The 19209-nt window shown below is 43.7% G+C and overlaps 1 protein-coding gene across 1 annotated transcript in view; it reads left to right on the top strand.

The window, feature by feature from the left end:
- TUT1 (terminal uridylyl transferase 1, U6 snRNA-specific) overlaps window positions 1-17241 on the top strand; it is a 348086-nt gene extending 330845 nt beyond the window's left edge. The window contains exon 10 of the mRNA XM_085626071.1: window positions 14280-17241. Coding sequence (XP_085482197.1) covers window positions 14280-15886 — 1607 coding nt within the window. The 3' untranslated portion in view covers window positions 15887-17241. The remainder of the gene's footprint in view (window positions 1-14279) is intronic.
- Window positions 17242-19209: the final 1968 nt, after the last annotated feature.

Below are 19209 nucleotides of genomic sequence, written 5' to 3'. Positions count from 1 at the left end.
ACAAGCAGAAGACCCCTCTCCCTGCCCCACCCAGAGCTTACGGTGGTGACAGATGCATCACTGCTGTGATGGGAAGGTCATCTGGGAGAGGTGAAGATCAGAGCACTCTGTTCTACCTCAGAGACCTGTTTGAACTTCAGTCTGTTGGAGTTGTGGGCCATCTAACTGGCACTGAAGGCCTTCCTACTGTCCATTAGAAGGGGGTTGTTTCAAGTTGTCACGATCAACACCACTGCCATGAGGTACTTCAACAAGGACAGTGGGTGGGGTCTTGCGCTCTAAGATGCTTTGCCTCAGGAGCTGGCCAAAGCGACAAGGCATTTCCCTGGTTGTGAGCCACCTAGCGGGATCTTTGAATGCCAGGGTGGACAAGCAAAACCAGCAGCACCCGGCAAATCATGAATGGATCCAAAGTGGCACAGGGAATCTTCCAGCAATGGTGAGGACCCTAGCTCGATCTTTTCACCATCAACAGCGAATGTGCAATGTCAAAACATTTGCAAACTGAAGTTTCCAAGAAGGCTGTGTCTCAAAGACGCATTCCAGATAGAGTGGACTACATGACGCTAGTATGCCTATCTACTGCTACGTCTCCTTCCCAGAGTTCTGAAGAAGATCAGGAACAACTAGGGCCAAGTCATCCAAGTGGCTCCAGATTGGGCAACAAGAGTGTGTTAGGAGGAACTTCTGGGTATGAACATCTGTCCTCTAATCAGATTTGTGCTCTGGGAGAACATCCTGTCGCAGAAGGGCAAGGTCCTGCACCTTAACCTGCACAGTGTGTACCTTCATGGATAAAGATACAGTTGACAGCATTTATTTGATGTTCTTACTGAAGTTGTGGAAGTCATCCTGCTACAAGGCATCCTTCTACTAAGTCTATCTACGCTGGGCATTGGGAAACATTTGTAGCCTAGTGTGGCACCTGCAATACTGATCCATTGCAGGCCAATCTGTTGGATTTATTGATTTTTGTTTTATTGGTGGCAAGCAAGGATTTGCACTGGGCACAGTTAAAGGTCATCTGTCTACCCTTTTGCCCTTTTTACGTTTACCGGACTAACCATCCCTGTTCAAATCACCCTTTGTGATGAGGTTTTTAAAATGTTTGACTCATTTATTTCTTCCAAAGCCCTTAACTTGGTTCTCATTCTCCCCATGTGCCATTCGAAGGTATGCACAGTTGACCATTACGTCTCCTGAATATGAAGACCACTGATTCTGGTTGCTGCGACTTCGGCAAATCGCATGAGCTAACTCCAAGATGTCTCGGTGCAGCCAACTTGTAACACCTATTGTCCAGGCAAAGTGGTAGTGCAGACCAAGGCAGCCTTTTTGCCTAAAGTTGTAACTGATTTTCATGTTGGACAATCCATCACTCTTCCAACATTCTTTGCCCTCCTTTAATCCTCAAAAGAGGAGAGACTCGCATCGGCTGGATATTGAAAAAGCTGTGAGTTTCTCCATCTATCACACTAAAGACAATCAGCTTTTTGTAGAGTTCTCTGGGGGCAAATAAAGGCAATGCAGTGAAGAAAAGGACTCTGTCAAGGTGGATTGCCCTCTGATTAAGATCTGCTATCCAGTAACCAAGAAGGCGGCGCCTGAGGGTTTTAGGACTGATTCCACCAAGCCTGTGCTTGATATCGGTCGGGCTGCAAAATGGGCGTTGTACAGACATTACCAAAGCAATCCTGCCTTGAGAGTCAGGTTTGTCCGAAAGGGCATTTTGCTCACTTGGTCCTGCAGGACTTCTTGATCCGAGCCAGTTCTCAGATTCACCAACGTGGGAAGTACTGCTTTGGGAAAAGTGAGGAATCTGTGTTGAAAAGCATCTATCAGAACAAGTTTCTTACCTATGATAACACTGTTTCTGGTGGATACTGTAACTGCAGATTCCTCACTGCTGTCCCTCCTCCCCTTTCTGTAGGCTGGTCTCCTTTCCAATCTAGCAATCTGCACACTGTTATCAATTGATTATTGTTAGGCTCCATGTCTGACGGCGCAGACAGAAGGACATAGTCATGAAAGAAACTGACAGCGTGCGGGGTGGTGCTATGTTCGTCTCTTTCTGGGCTGAACAAAGTTGGCACAGAGCCACAGGAGGCCACACATTGGCATGCAGGAGTAATGCTGTTAAAATCTTCCAGATACAGTCTGGCACATGGGGAGATTCTAAAGGTGAGAATTCTGTGGCAGGTAGAGTGTCCACCAGAAAGAGCGTTTCCTAAGACAATTAACTTGTTTTTTACTAAACAAACCAGAGAGAGTTCAGAGCGGTTATCGGTTAGGCAATACATAAATAAAGTTGAAATACAGTATCTGATGTTGGGGAAACGCAGCATAGAGTAGAAGTTATTATCTCATGAGTCCTAGAAGGGAATTGGTAATGCTAACAAAATATTGTTGATATGATGGTATCTCCTACATTTAGTAATCTATCTTTTGTACTTGACCTTTTTATGTTTAGAACTGAATGCTGTTCAAATGGAAAATCAATTCACATATCTCAAAAAGAAAGTCCAGCCCTTGAAGTGATATGGACAACTGGAACAACTTTGACTTCTCATCCCTCATTGCGATCGGTCCCTTACAGCTTTTTAGATCTGTCTGGACCACAAACTTTGTTCCAACCAATGAAGGCCTGAGTCTATGAACGGTTCATACAATTACGAAACGTTCTTCACTCTAGAAAGTAGTCAGAAGATGCGATTTCCTTTGCTCTTGGAGCTGAGGGTCAAACACTGGCCTAACGCTCCTGTCAGAAGAATCCGTCTACACAGGGAAGGTTGACTGTAGTTAGCAGCACAGTGCCATCTATGCTCTGCACCTACTCAGTGGCCCAGCTTCTCACTTGATGCCGTGCACGGAGACGTTTGGAGCGTGGACACTTGCTCAGACGTCATATAGTTAATGATGATAAATCCGCTGCCAGCAGTCTGTATTTTGTCAGCACAATGCAAATCCATTGTAAACAGACGTGGCTCATTTATTTCCCCCATAAAATTATAAATAGTGAATCTAAACGTTTGCCTTTAGTTTATACAGTCGAATTGTTGCTTTGAAATCAAAATCCAACAAATAAATGTGTGTCAAAAACAAACCAGCATCGGCAAAGCAAATAGGTCTCGCCTAAGCAAGAGCTATTGGCTTTGCTAATGTGTTTTAGCCATGTTGTACACCAGTGTGGCTGCTGTTTAGCATGGCTAATAGTTAGTGGCGTAGAGAAGAGTGGCATGGAGTGTTGTAGAATGGAATGATGAAGAGTGGAGTAGAGTCCTGTAGAGTGGAGTGGCAGAGAGTGGCATGTATTGTAGTGGCATAGTGTGGAGTAGTGTACAGTGCAGTGGCATAGAGTGTACTGGTGTAGAGTGCATTGGTGTAGAGTGTTGCAGAGTATAGTGGCATAGAATGCAATGGCATTGAATTCAGTGGCGTACAATGCAGAGTCCTATAATTCATTGGCGTTGATTAGAGTAGTGCATAGTAGAGTGGAGTGGCGTAGAGTAGTGTGGAGTGGTGTAGACTTGAGTGATGCAGAGGGCAGTGGCGCAGAGAAGACTTGAGTGGCTTAGAGTGCCGTGGCATAGAGTGGTGTAGAGTGGCACAGTGGAGTAGAGCGCAGTGGAGTAGTGCAGAGTGGAGTAGTGCAAAGTAAAGTGGCATAGAGTTCAGTGGCGGAGATTGCAGTGTTGCAGAGTAGCGTGTCAGAGTGCAGTGGTGTAGAGTGGCGTAGAGTTCAGTGATGCAGAGTATAGTGCAGTGGCCACTATACAGTGCAGTGACAGAGTGCAGTTGTGGAGCGTGCAGTGGTGCAGAGTGCAGTGGTTAAGAGCAGAGTGGCGTAGAGTGCAGTGGCTGGAGTGGGGAAGAGTGGAGTAGAGTGCAGTGGTGTAGAGTAGATTGTTTCATAGTAAAGTGAAGTGTACTAGAGTGGAGTGGTGCAGGATAGAGTGCAGTTGCGTAGAGTGGCATAGAGTGTAATGGCCTAGAGTGCAGTGGTGCAGATTAGATTAGAGTGGCGTACAGTAGATTGTCGTAGAGTGCAGGGGCATAGAGTTGAATGTTACAAAGTAAACTGCATTGGCATAGAGTGTATTGGCCTAGAGTGCAGTGTTGCAGAGTGGCATAGAATACAGCGGCGTAGAGTGGAGTAGTGCAAAGTAGATTGGCGTGGCCAAGACTGGAGTGGTGTAGAGTGCAGTGGCGAAGAGTGCATGTGCATAGAGTACAGTGGTAGAGGGTAGAGTAGAGAGGTGTAGTGTGGAGTGGCGCAAAGTGGAGTGATCCACAATGTGTGAGAGTTACCCTAGGTGGACCAAAAGGGACCGGGTAGTATTACACTTTTTTGTAAAGTGGAGTGATGTAAAGCGCAGTGGTGCCGAGTGCAATGGTGCAGAGTGCAGTGATGTAGAGTGCAGTGGCATGTTGTAAAGTGGAGTGGTAAAGAGTGGAGTATGTATGGTGTGGTATCACACTGCCATTACAGACAACACATTTTCAATTGACATGACCATTACATTTGCACAGATATACACTTTTACTATTAAAACTATATAGTACACAGACGAAAATGTGTGGAAATTGCATCACCTCCGTGTAATGATTTATTTTGATCATATTAAAGTTTGTTTCCAACGCACTTCAGAAATAACAAAAAATGTGCTTCATTTGTGTTCCTTATTCTGCTATATTCTGAAATACTTTCACAGTTCATTTAAATGTTGTTGTGTACTAGAAAAAACTCTTTCCTACCTACCCCCAGTATCCTGCAAGATTGTCATATAAATTCTCTCATAGTGAAGTGAGAGAAAGAAAAGTAGACAAGTGCTCTCCAAAGACAGCACCTAACATTTGACCTAAGTCTTTGAATGCATAGCAAACGTGACGATCTAAGAACAAGATTTTCAAGCCTGTTTACAGAAAGCGAGTTTGTGGAATAAAACCGTAAATATGGTTTAGGCAACAGAAGGGACGAACGGAACCTGGACAGCTTAAAGCAAATAAAGCCAGCAAATGGAAATCAAGAAAACGTGAGTTACAATCTGCAAAGCCAATAATAGCAAGCAACAGGCGGAATGCATTCCTAGGTCAACTTTCTGAAAGCCCCGAACATGCCTTCAGCAAACGCATACAGATGCGCTGTCTGGTAGGCTGTGACCTAAAAATAGAAATAGTGCAGCAAAATCCTCAAAAGACATCACCGAAAACAGAAATAATAGAGCAAAGTTTCCAAAAGACATCACTGTTTCCTTCAGGGGTTAAGCGGGATAAAAGCAGCTTTACAAGTTTTCATTCCTGTATGTAGTGGAAGATTTTAGTGTCTGCAGATGAATAGTGTTTTCTTGTACTGAAAACAGAAAAAGGCATTCTTGTATCGTAATCTTTGCCAAATACAAAGTATCAGCTATCCCGCAAATAAGAAGAAAAAAGACAACCAAAAAACACTGCTGTTCCTGCAGGTCCCAGTCTTATTACCACTAGCATCTGCCTAGCTGCTGTCTCAGTCTTTTATTACAAAAAAGAATGACACTTTATAGTAAAAAAAATTAACATCCCACAGCGGCAAGTCAGAATGTTGACTATGATTTGAATTTCTTGGTCATTGTTTTCGATGAACTAAGTTGAAACTTTCACTGAAAAACAGATATTACAAAAAAGATAAATATGAAAGTCTGCATTTTTTCACATTTGTGAAAGCTATCAAAGCATCTTGTCGTTAATGTCATATAGAAGTTGTTTCAAAGCACTCCAATAACTGGCATTAATATTCTCTAATTCACTGGCCACCATCAGAAGGATGAAAAGTGAAGCAAACACTGGCATGTACCAAGCTTGTGTCTTGCAGGAGGCTGAGTTTGATGAAATCATTCCCAAGCAGGCCCACAGCCCCCGGCTTATCTCCCATCCCTACATGGACTGTAGCTGTCCTGACATTTACTGCCATCTCCACCTTGGCAATATGGTAGCCCATATCCCCATCAATGGGTTCTAGAGCATAGTTCTTGGACTAAGATGATTTCCTCTGGTTTGAGAAAAACCCGCTCAACTGTACCCAGTGGATGGCAATTTCTCCCAGTGCCACGGCTTTCCTCCCTTTGATACTCGTGTCACTCAGAACCCATTAATTTAAGGTGAATGTGCATGTATGCATCTTAGTCTCCCAAGGACCCTGACATATGCCTGTCCCCACAGAAGCACACGGGCTCTCAGTGGAACTGTTGGTACTGGCCTGTGACCAGGCAATTCTTCTCGTACTATACCACAGGGTTGCACAGGAAGCAATAAACTATCCTTGGAGGAGAGGATAACTCAGTCCCTCCACTCCCTTGGTGGGACTGACCAGAGTACCCCTTTGGCTTATGTCCTGGCTGGAAGCCACTGAGGCATTTTCCTTCAGTTTTGACAATGTATTTATTTAGCGCCTGAATCGACAAACGGAGGGGTATCTCTGCGCTTCGGACGGGCAGCTTGAATGTAGTGCTACTACAGCTGAATCAAGAGACAGAAAAGAGTAGTCTTGAGCAGCTTCCTAAATTGCAAATGATCAGGGCATTGTCTCAAATGTAGGGGGAGCTCGTTCCAATATCGGGGGCCTAGATGGGACAGGGCTTTTCCCCCTAATCTGGCCTTCCTAACTCACAATGCTGGTGGGAGTTTGTGAGAAAGTGGCTCTGTATATACTGTTCCCAAATAGGTACAGTGTGTACAGAGTCCACAGTCCCCAGAGGTTTGGCAGAGGTTAAAGTTGGATATACCCTTACTCTCTAAAGTGGTAGCTTGGTCGAGCAGTAAGGCAGTATCAGAGGACAGTGTAAAGCATTTGTTGAACACACTCAGTCAGCAAATGGTCTCACACACTCAAGAACTGAACTCTAGGCCAATGGTTTGTATAAAAAATATATGGTTGTTTTATTTTAGAACCAACAATAGGTATCAAAATATACTTTCTCAGAATGAGATGCTTTAGTTAAATAATTTGCAATAGGCAATTGACTTTTGCAGATAATAGTTAGTTTTGTTGCAATAGGCAAAACAATTTCAAACACAATAATACATCGAGTTCAATGGGAATTTTAAGTTATGTGCACTTGATTACTTTCAGGATTACTTTTCTAACTCCAGGACTGGATCCTAGATTCAGTCCTGGGACAGTTCTTGGAAACAAGTGAGTAAATTCGTTTTAGTTACTGTTGTGATTTTTAAGCAATAGTTTGCTATTTTAAAAGTTGACACTTGAAAACTTTTGCTAATCAAATTACCAATGTTATCCTATGGAAGGAAATTCACTTAGCAGGTAAGTGGGGTTATGGTTACTTTTTCTAGGTCAGTGTTGGATCCTAGATCCAGCACTAGTGTACCACCTGTAAGCAGTTGAGAAACTGCGTTTAAGTTACACAGGCGATTTTTAAGGAATATTTATAAGTTTGCAAAATCGACAGAAGAAATTTCATAGAAAACAGTCAATGGTTTCCTATGGGAGAAAATTCAAGTTATGGGTAAAGTATGTTCTCGTTACTTTTGTAATTCAGTGCTGGGCTCCTAGGTTCAGTACTGGGGCATCTATCTAAAACAGGTAAGTAATTGCGTTTTCAAAGTTGGTACGATTTTTAAAGAATATTTGTAGTTTGCAAAAATTGACATTAGAAATTTCACAGAAAAACAGTCAATGGTTTCCTATGGGAGAAAATTTAGTTAGTGGTAAGTACGGTTGTAAGTACTTTTCAGGGTCAGTGCTGGGCACCAAGATCCAGCACTGAGATCTCTCCTAATAGCAGGTGAGTATTTCCATTTTCATTACTCAGTTGATTTTAGGTGAATATTTGAAAGTTTAGAAACTCCACACAAATTTCAGAAGAAGCCAGTCAATGTTACCCTATGGAAGAAAAGTGAGTTGTCGGCTTTTGGGTAAGTACTCGACTGGCAGAGTTAAGGTTCTGGGCATATACTCAGAGGTCTCCCAGGGTCAGGTAAGTACAGTTGTTACACCCTCAGCGGCACAGGGGCAGCCGGGTGCAGAGTGAGTTAGGCCTAATATTATCCTATGGGAGGCAGGGGGGCCTTGGTTGGTGGCTGCTGACTAGCAGGCCACGCGGCTGTGGGAGCTGGGCTCCTGGTCACTTGCTCAGGGCAAATGGGGAAGTAGGTAGGAGTAGAAGTTGCACTGCCAGGGCCACTCGGGCGGCTGGGTGCTTTTGAGCCTTCGGGCGCTCAATGGATTTCAATGGGAAAGCTCCAGGACGAACAAAGGCTGTAAGCTTGGGAACGAAGATTCTTCAAGTGCCACCACCACTTCAAGAGGTAAGTTGGGTAGTTGGAGGATAGGTAGGTACCCAGGAGTCGGGCACAGGGGGCCGCAGGGTGCAGGGGTGCCTTTTGATGTCGGGAAATCTTACCCTCTGTTGATCGCGGTTGGGGGGGGGTCCATGGTTCTGAGGCTGCAGGCGTCGTCCGGAGCGTCGAGGTGGGGCCTTGGGTGCTGGATTCGGGGTCACAGTCGCTGGGTGGACGTCCTCGGGGTCTTTGTCCACTCCGGCACAGGCCAGGCTTAGCGTGTGCAGAGTGTGCAGGGTTTGCGGTTCCGGGCTGATACCAGGGGTTAGAAACTTGCTTTGAGCAGAGCCACTGCTCGTTGGAGTCCCAGGTGCTCAGAGTCACAAGGTAGCCAGGTCCTCTGGGGTTTGTGAGGTTGCTGGCCACAGGAGGTGCCGGGATTTAGCAGGTTCGAGGGTCGACAGGCCGGTAGGGCTGGGGCCAAAGCAGTTGGTGTCTTCCTCTTCTTAGCAGCTGCACGGCAGGTCTTCTTTCTTCTTGTTCTTCTTTGCTAGTTTAGAATCTGGAATCTGGGGAAGGAAGGTTCAGGGTGCCCCTAAATACTAAATTTAGCGGCGTTACAGGTAGGTAAAGGGCAGGGACCTCTGGGTCCCTGTCCTGGGTGGGTACACCCCCTATCCCGCCATTCTCCTGTGGGAGGGGGGCAGTGGCCTAGACCTGATTGGGTAGGGCTCCCCATCTTGAAGATGGCGAGAGCTCAGAGATGTGCTTCACCTCGCCTCCCCCACCTGAGGGGTGGGGTTGGCAGGGCTGGCACATCCCCTGTCCTTACTTGGAGTTTCCGGCCATTCCCCCCCTCCAGAGTGAGGGTCAGAACTGGTGGGGGCCAGTTGCTGAGTACAGCAAGTGGCCTGGAGAAGCTCACAAAGGCGGCATGCCTTTGAAGCTTCCCCCTTCCCATCCTGGGGGAGGAGACCAAGCACCTCGCCCAGGATGTGCATTGTTGCAGGCCCAGGAGAGCGGGGGGCTCTCCACCCAGGGGTCCAGCAACATGTCTGCTGTGTGGCAGCCTAGGCAGCCTCTCAGACAAGACGTGGATTGTAGGTTAGGTTTCAGGGGGCATCTCTAAGATGCCCTCTGTAGTGCTTTGTACATTAAATCCCACACTGGCATCAGTGTGGGTTTAATGTGCTGAGAAGTTTGATACCAAACTTCTCAGTCTTCAGTGTTGCCATTATGGTGCTGTGGAGTTTGTGTTTGATGAGCTCTCAGCACCATGTACTCTTAAATGGCAGCACTGCACTTACAGTGCCATGGAATGGACCTGGGTACTGTAGGGGCACAGGGCTCATGCTCCTGTGCCCACACCACTGGCATAGGGCACCCAGCTAGAGGGGTGGCTGATGTATGCCAGGACAGTGTAGGTTGCGGGCATGGCACACAGGGATGTGCGCCATGTCGACTCTGTTTTGTCTTGTACCCAGACACTCAGCCTGCAAGGGCAGTGTGGTTGTGTTAGGGTACAGGGCATCTAAGGGTGGCACAATGAGTGCTGCAGCTCTTAGAGGCCTTCCCTGGTCACAAGGCCCTGGGTACCTATGGTACCATTTCCCAGGAGCTGACATGTGGCCAGGGTTTGCCCATTTGGGTTTTAGGGAAGGAACATAGGCTCTGGGCACCCGATTGGCAGGAGTCCAGGGCACACTCAGTCAAAGTACATTCAGCAATTAAGCAAAAAGTGGGGGCATACCAGGCAAGAAAGATGGCACTTTCTCACAGAGTTCTTCTCTGCTAGAGCACAGCTGATTCAACCCCTTCTCTTCACCCTGTTAATCAGTCATTTATCTGCCATAATAGCTGGTTGCTTGGGATCGGTCTCTGTGGTCAGATAAATATTTTCCTAGAGGTACTGAAGATGACTCCTGAAGGTTTTCAGCGACCATTAAATCCATTCAATGTTTGAAAATCGTTTACACCCACCCACATTTTACACCCCCTCTGAACCTCATGTACCAGATGGCATGCTTACATTGGCTTGCTTTTGGGCTTGAGACAACCCAAACGTCCCAATCACAGTAGAGTAGCATTTAGCTTTACAGTCTACATTCCGAGCCTTGCAAGCCATCTTGCGTGTGTGCAGCCAACCCATAACATAATGACTTATAAATGTACGTGGGTACTATGTCCTTAGGAACGTTCTCAGAAGCCTTAGAAGTGTAAGAGTTTCCTGATTTCAAGAGGGGGGGGGGGGGGACTTAACTGCTTTCTGTCTTTCTTATTCTCTCTCTTCCCACTGCCTTTTTTTCCTTCCAGGACCTCTCCTGTCTTCCTTCACTTATCTTTCTTAATACTGGCATTCTAGTTAGTTTCACCATCTTGCAAGCCATTCTTCTCTTGCTGTAAAGCTGAGCCTTTTTGAACATCAAGCTTTATCTGTCAAAGATTCACCATTTCAGCTCCAAATGCTCCCAGGATGTTGACCTCTGGGATGGAGAGGTTAACTTCCTTAAAGATAGGAGAGAGAGAGTATCCGGGAGACTAGTACCTAGGGACTCTGCCGGGCAAGTGCATTTCTCTCGAGTTTTCTCACTGGTCCTCATCCCTAAATCAAAGGTACCCTTCGTTAAACTGTGCCTTCAACATTTAGGTGTTACTTTGCACTGCACATCTTGCTCATTCTCTTTAGTGTCATTGCCTGCGTTTGAATTGTTCCCACTTTCATTCAGCTATCTTATGTATAGGCTTCATTTTTGCGCACTGAACTTGGTGGTATTGGAATTCATTGAAACTAAAGTCTAGTGATCCAGGCCACTTGTCAGCCAATGTGAAACCTGGTTCTGGTGCTACTAGACCAACCTAGGCTGCAATTGTGACATTTAAAGTTGTTTCCCACTGGTGTTCTGGGCTCAGTGTACAGCACTTAAATCTCATTGGTAATGAGGCAGAGAAGTCCAAGGTTTACTTGAGGAAGTGAAAAGGGTTAGAAGATCAGAACACAGTAAAACATTAGAATATCACTCAATTACTGATGCCCAGCCAGTGTTTTACACTACAAAAGAAAAGTACTTTAATACACATAAAACTAAGTACCACACCTATAATAATGGAGCCTACTTAACTAGCTCATTCCTAGCCTGAGATATAACCCCAAACAATATTATAGTACCTTTGAGTTAAATACAAGAATTTCACTTAAAGTTGGAGGCTGTAGCCAAAGCAAGCTTATGGAGATGTTTGCAATTAGTTCCCAGCTAATACAGAACTGAGGCTCACAGACTATTGAACACTTACTTCAATGAGGATGTTCTTAATGCACGTTGGGGAGCACAATCCCCTGAAGTCAATAGCACAGTTCACAATCTCATCCACTGATAAATATCACCCAGTGCTCCCACCAGTTATCGGTGGCTGTGTTGCTACACTGCAGTCATAAGAGTCACTCTTTTCTCTGTTGAGATTTGTCTCACTGGACAACGGTTGCAATGTTCTTAGGAGATTTTGATGCCATTGAATCCTCCCAAATGAGCAAAAAGAACCCACTCTAAGCATGACATACCAAATCGTCACTGAAGGTTGGTGAAGGAGACAATGTCTTGAATTTAGGAAAGCGCTGAAGTCCCATTTCTTTAAAGAACACAATATTGTATCGTAATTGCATTTATATAGCGCTTACTACCCCCGACGAGGCGACAAAGCACTTTTTCGGCGAGTAGCACACTACTCCGAATCCCATAAAGGATTAGTGGAGAATTGGTATAGTGAAATATGAAAGTAATTTGAGTAGTGGATATGTTAGTCAGTTTTTGGGATTCAGAAGGATAGTGGAGGGATAGAAGAGGGAAAAAGTTTGCATTTATATAATACTTGCTACCCCTGATGGGGTGTTGAATCACTTTTTCGGCGAGTAGTACAGTACTCCGGAACCCATATCACGATACAGTAAATAGTTCACCTCCCCCCTCAGAACCAAGCACCACGTGCCTGGATTCACTCTAATTGTTTCTCTGACCTCAACCCTGTACAATATTCCAGTATCTTTCAGCTACATTTGAACTACATAAATGCCACATACATACAGCTGGAGTATTTTATCCCATTTGGCCAGTTGGGAAACAACAGCTCGATCTAGTGCCACTGCAAACTGGCCTGCATGTCTTTCTGTTGCAATGGAAGATGACAATAACAGAGGAAATGAGTGATAGTTGAGGTTCTTTAAGAAATGGTAACCTCCAGAGAGCAAGGGGAACTTTCCCCAAACACAAGATATATAAGTTCCAGTGCGGGGACAGGAAAGTTGTATGCGTATGCTGGTATATCCGGGTTCGACACAGCCTCCTCAACAAAAAGGAGACCATATTTTTGTACAACAAAACCACAGGGCCTAAATGGACCCTGTTATTCTTCAGTTAACCCGGGAACATCATATCCCACATACCAACATATGTACTTCTTAAAAAAAGGGCACATGATCTGGTATGTGGATGGACCTGCAAACAAGAAGGACCATTAAGTAGTCCGTTTACAGGGGAAATGTTAAAAAGGGCCTGTGCATATTGACTACCAGACACACTCTAGCCTTGGGCAAGATTTTTAAGTAGCTGCCCTAACCAATAATTTGGGTCCATCTTGGGTACCTCCGCCGACAGCAGATAACCATTCTGTCAATCCAAACAAATCTGAAGGATTTCTAGTGGTGGTCTGTGAATGGTGAGCCACCTGGAGGGAAAAAGGGCCATACATAAAACATGCAAGGCTAAGGAAGCAGAATTTTCCCAAGCCATGATGAGGACTTTCTGCTGGTCAATTTGTTCTTAGATTGATTGGCAATGTCATTGCCATTTAACTGTGGGTGTACAATGTTTTTATGAAGTGAAATCAAGATTAGTTTTACAACATTCCTTAATTTAAGTAGTGGTGTCAGTGTCCCTATATGCACTTTAGTCAGTGATTTAATTAATTTGACTCATTTTTTTTTTAATGCTAAATTGGGTCCTACCACGTTATTGTATTCTTTACAGATGTAATACTTTAAATTAAAATAATTGTATTTTGCACATTAGGCATTCTAGTTATTTTTTCTTTGGTCTGTTTAAATATGACATGGACAAATTGTATGTTATTAGTTTCGATTGCAGACTTGTAGTCAGATGCCTTTTACTCTTCCTGGATTCTGTATGGGATAGTCATAGCCCACATATCTCATACCTTTATCCACAGTTGGAATTACGATCCCCTCAATAATCTTAACAACCCTTTCAATCTGTATCTGAATGTCCTCTTTTATGTTGCTTTTGTAAGCAACTATTCGGTAATGTGAGGTCTGACTCCTCATCATTGGAATATGATCTCTAATGTAATGGCCACATGGTTGGGTTAGTCTGGGTCATTCTGACACTTTAGAAGGTATACCTTTTAAACATCTAGAGACTACAAGACGTTCAAAATTCTTCTGCTGTTTACCAATTGCAGCACGTTGATTTGGCAGATTGGTAGCCCAAGAACTTTACATTAATGTATTTTTCACAATCTTTTTTTTGGAGCAAATCTAGGAATTAATATAGTGTGGCTGTCCCCACAAATATGTATGGCTCTGGAAAGGAACGGAGAAGAAATGGAATATAATTAACTGGCACTGGTTAATCTGTGATTGTAGCTTTACAACTCAATTCAATTATAATTCAAACTTTAATCTTTCAAAACCGTAATGTTAAATTTAATTTACCAGCCAAAAATGCCACATTTTCTAAAAGTGCTAGAATTGTTTCGGTGTATGCATATTACATATATAAAATGCTGTTTCTAGTATGGAGTCTATGTCATCACGATAACCAACCCTTAGTTTTGTAAATATCTGGTAATTGTATTTCTTCTACAAGGAATCCTCCACAGATTTATAACAATAGAATAATTGCTGCTACCGAGTAGCATTAGTTGGGTAGATATTCTGTTAATCTGTACAACTGGATGCACTATTTATGTACTAACTTCTCTTTCCTTCTTTGCAGGTTCTCTGCTGTCAGAGTTTTTCTGCTTCTTTGCAGACTTTGACTTTGCTGGCACAGTTATTTCACTATGGGAAGGCCGTGTGCTCCCTGTAGCTGACTTTGTGTCTACAGATGCCAACACCAAGCTGAAGCTTGGAGTCCTAAACATCCAGGACCCCTTTGAGCTTAGCCACAATGTAGCCGGCAACGTGAATGAGAAGACAGCACTGCGCCTGCAAAGAAGGTGCCAGGAGGGAGCCAAGTACTGCCGCAGTTTACAGTACCAGCGCAAGTCTAGCAAAGGCAAGGCATGGGGACTGACACGGCTCTTTCAGCCCTCAGGCAGCACGGAGTCTTCACCTGCCCCCTCATTAGCGGGAGAATTGGTCCCAAGTGGGCTAGAGATCCCTTTCCCCTTCAAAGTCTCAGTCTTATCAGAGGCAAGTCTAAAACAGTTGTCTGGCACAAGGGACATCCAAGGTGTGTGGTGGAACAAGGTGTGTGCCGGTCTGCGGTTTGTGTTAGAGCATGTGCTGAAATGCCACTTGACAGAAAATACTGACAAACTCCCTACTGATCCAAATGATGATACAACCAAACAGTCAGTTTTAACTGATCCCAAAATTGTTCTGACTAATCTCCAAGCCATGGATTCTGCAGACCGTCCAGCAGAAGCATTAGATTCTAAAACTACAAGGTTTCTGGACACTGAAAACATCTCTAACAACACTGGTGACCAAATTATCTCAGTGGTTGAGGACCCTCATCAGCAAGAGATTGCTATGGATGTGACTCATGAGGAAACCACAAAGCCTCTTTGCCCTTGCCAGATACCTCCATTTGTAAATGATTCCCACACTACATTGTGTCTGGATCGTCAACAGATCCCTGCAGCCGTGACCATTCCTCAGACACCTATATTATCAGTTCCATGCCAGCTCCTTGTAGACAAGACCGGTCCCCAAAGCACAGTGCCTCTAGGTACACAACTGATCACTGCCAATGTGATGGACTGCCAGAACAACATAATGAATTATCAAAACACTTCCCAGAACCTCTCCCATGGTACTATTTCCCAGACAAAGGATCTGCAAAGGAAATCTACATGTGTGACTGAGGCCCAACCCAGGATGCCTGATCCCAAAATACTGGTGCCTCTTAGTCCACAGCAGCAAATAGGGACCAAGCACACTCTGGATGGGAAGGAGTCTGAGCTACCAGCACCCAAGAGGCAAAGGTTAGATGACCAGGAAATCCAAGCTGCAGAATTGAGCTGGCACTGTGATCTGTGGCATCGGGTCTGGCTTGGGCGTCGAAAGATGCGGAGGGTGCTGCGGAACGCAGCAACTGGTGCTTCTCTACCTGAGACTACCATAGAGGCTGATAGCCTAGATATAGAAGGCAAGGTGACAGATGCTATTGTGTGTCAAGAAGGGCATTCTGTGGTGTCTCAACCACTGCTGAGCTTCAACTTGGTAGTCAGTCGGGCAGGTTTAATGCAGGACTCAAGGATCAGCGCCACCTTCATACCCTTGCAAGATGAGCACCACCTTTTCCAGGACTTCTTTCACTTTCTAGAGATCTTCCTGCCCAAAATGGTGGAGCGGCATATTGAAAGAACATGCTGAGCTTTAAATACCTCACTCCACAAAAGAGTATGTGAAGTGCCTTGTCCTTTGTTGAAAGGGTTTCTCTTGCCTCTAAACCATTTGTGGTTTGTGTTAACAGAGATCAGGTCTTCTGGTTCTTCTTCCTCGTTCTGTAGCTTTGTGCCATTTATTTACTTACTTATTTCTAATTTCACTTAGTCTTTTTTTTCATCACACTTCCCAATATCTTACTTTGACCGTTTTATTAATGCAATGTTCTTTTTTCAGTAGGTTTCCACAGTTGTTCCCTTTTACTTAAAACTCAATTTCTCTATCCCTGGTAACTCCATTTCACTCTTACCATCATCTTCTTGGCCTTTTGTTTTAGGTTTTCGTTCCCTCAAGTTTCACTTTCATTCACATCTTTCTCTTTCATTTGTGCCTCTTTGTTGCTCTCTGTATTTTTCCCTCCGACTAATAGGCTGGCCCATTCTATTTGCCGACATTTCAACGAGGGACAAACACCAACATGCTCTAGACGCCAGCATTGATTGCCTTTTTCTTTAATGGGGGGTCCTTGCTGCCCTGTCCACAGGTATTTTGCCACCTGCAGCGCTGTTTAATTAAGCGCTGCTATGCAAAATGTCCTTCGGCAATATTAGCGCAGGCCAAAGTCTGCATAGGAAGCCCAGTCATCTTCTTTAGGGTTTTCTATATTGCCTGGGTGCAACCCTAATACTAGGATCTTTCTTGTGTCCTTTACTCTTTCTTCCTTAAGTGCCTTTCCTCTGTTTTTTCTGTCTTCTCAATATCTCCATTTCTTATCACTCATTTGTCTTGCTTAACTTCTTTTTACCCATTCTTTATTACTTTCTTTCCACCTTGACTTTCCAGCTTTATTATTTATCTCTATGCCTCCCCACCTGTCTGTCAGTTGTCTTTTTACTCCCTTGAGTGTCTTTGTCATGCCTACTCCTTCTTTTTTGTTCCCACTCTCTCATGTATTTGTCATCCAATTGTATTCTCTCTAAATGCAGACACTGCAATCAGTGTAGATGTCTAGGCCTCGTAATGGTAGCTTCGATCATTATCTTAGTTTTTCACATACGAGATCTAAGACTCAGACTCTAACCTCAAGTATTTCACTTTGGACCCAGATACTGATCTCTGACCTCTTTTTCCTGCTGCTGTGCAGATGTATTATGCAGACGTGTTTCCATCCGTAGAACACGTTTTGTTAATATATGGGGCAAATGCAGAAAGTTGCTATTTGTTTACCAATGCGGCTTCCTTGAAATTGATTTGTAAAGAATCACCAGACAACAATACCATTGCTATCCAGCTCGTGCTCTACCAGAATAATTAAACAGATGCATCTTCTTTATATTTGAAAACGTTTGTAAAACTGGGCTGGCATTTGGTTCCGCAGAGTGGTGCCTGTGTCACTGTGACATTTTCCACCAAACCTGGACTGACGCCCCTTATGAACAACCAACTTGTGGTCTATAGTTGATTGAAAAACTTGTGGGTTCCTAGGACTGAAACAACCTAACAAATAGACACTCATTACGAATGGGCTGTTAATCAGTGATTGTAAAACTTTTGGGTTTCTTTGACTGAAACAGGACAAATATGCCCCCATTACGAAAGGGATGTTGATTGGTGCATCGTTTATCACACCCGATAAAATTTGATTCCGCTAAGTCAGAATTTATCAGGTGCTATAAACTACCACCAGTTTATGAGTTTTTCCGCATACTCCATATTCATGGGAAACACCTTCTTGAAGCAACTAAAGTCAATAACAGATGATTTTAACAGAGTTAAAATAACATCTAGAATTATTTTTTTTATTTGAGGACATTTTATTGGTTTTCCGAATATTAAAACAACAGAGAGAGAGACATGGAAATATATCACATTTGATGTATTGCTTAGAACGATTGACCATTGTAGATTATCCGGTAGTGTAGTAGCATAGGCAATATCACGTTTCTCCTGTCACCAATGATTATTACATTAGTTAGGTGAGGTACGTCAAATAACAGATTCATAAAGAATAGAAGAGGGTCTGGATATGTGCACAGATAACACTTCATAACACCAGTGAGTTCATAGACATAAAGGAGAGAGACATGAGATCATATCTATTTCAGACATGTAGTTGAGATATAACATTGTATGCTAAGTGGGCTATCATGGTGGAATTATTTAGTGATAAATGGGATGTCTCTCACAGTGGATCATCTTTCTGCATATGTTGATCCATTTTATCACATAGGTGTTTGAAGATTTGCATGCAAAATGAATTGAATATCATATTGTTGACTTTCCTTGTGAAGCATAGCCAACATTTGTGAAAGGATATGAATTTGGGGCCTTTACACTCTCATAATACTGTATTATCTCCCATGCGCGGGGCCAAATCCATTAGTCATAGATCTTTGATTCAAGGGGGGTATTGGAAGGAGGATTCAAGGTGGGTGATGCAAATACTTGCAATGAAATCGTATAGAAGTCAAGTTTGAGCTGGACATGTGAGATTGTATACTGTTCCAAACTTGTTGCACATATTTACAGTCCAAGAACATATATGAGAAGTCCCTTGTATGGCCTACTCTATTCCTTCATTGCTTAGTCCTTAGTAGTGCTAGTTTTATTTATTCTATAGGGTGTCCATTAGGTTCTGTGTATTGTTCAGAGTCTGCATTGAGCTAGAACTTTTTTTAAAGTATATCATACATAAAAAATGTGAATATTAGCATCACAAACAAAAACATAACATCATACTGAAAGAGGTGCATATAGTGAAAACTGATGTATCACTTTGTGTAGAGGGTTCAAATATCATAACAGTTGCCTCCATCATTACATTTTGTCACTTTCACACACATCTCTCTAGTGTGCATAGTAAAAGTGGAACTGTAATATACTGGACAGTTTAGACAAGCATACATAGGGCATCAGTATTACATTAATTACAAGAGGGTGTGTTCTCCATGATGGTGGCATTCTCATCTTGCTTCAGGGCTAGACAGGTCCTATGGGGAGCCCATATGTCTCAGGGTCAGTCCTGCAATGCTTGTTTTCAGCATAGTTCTCAGCTCCTTTGTTACTGATAGCAACATCTGTCTTTAATCTTGAGCGATTGAATTCTTATTCAACATCTCAACAGTCTGCGCTTTGCTAACAATAGTGGTACAGCCACCAATCTCCTCGTAAACTTGGGGAGTGATTTATCATATCCTAGCAGTGTAACCATCGGGGTGCAGTCCATGCTTGATTCAAATATGTCACTTTTAATATGCACCACCTCCTCCCATACTATCTAATAGGTGGACACTCCAAGCCAAGTGGAAGAA

The sequence above is a fragment of the Triturus cristatus genome, chromosome 9 (assembly GCF_964204655.1).
Source record: "Triturus cristatus chromosome 9, aTriCri1.1, whole genome shotgun sequence".
Lineage (NCBI taxonomy): Eukaryota > Metazoa > Chordata > Amphibia > Caudata > Salamandridae > Triturus > Triturus cristatus.
This window is presented reverse-complemented; position numbering and strand designations above follow the sequence as displayed.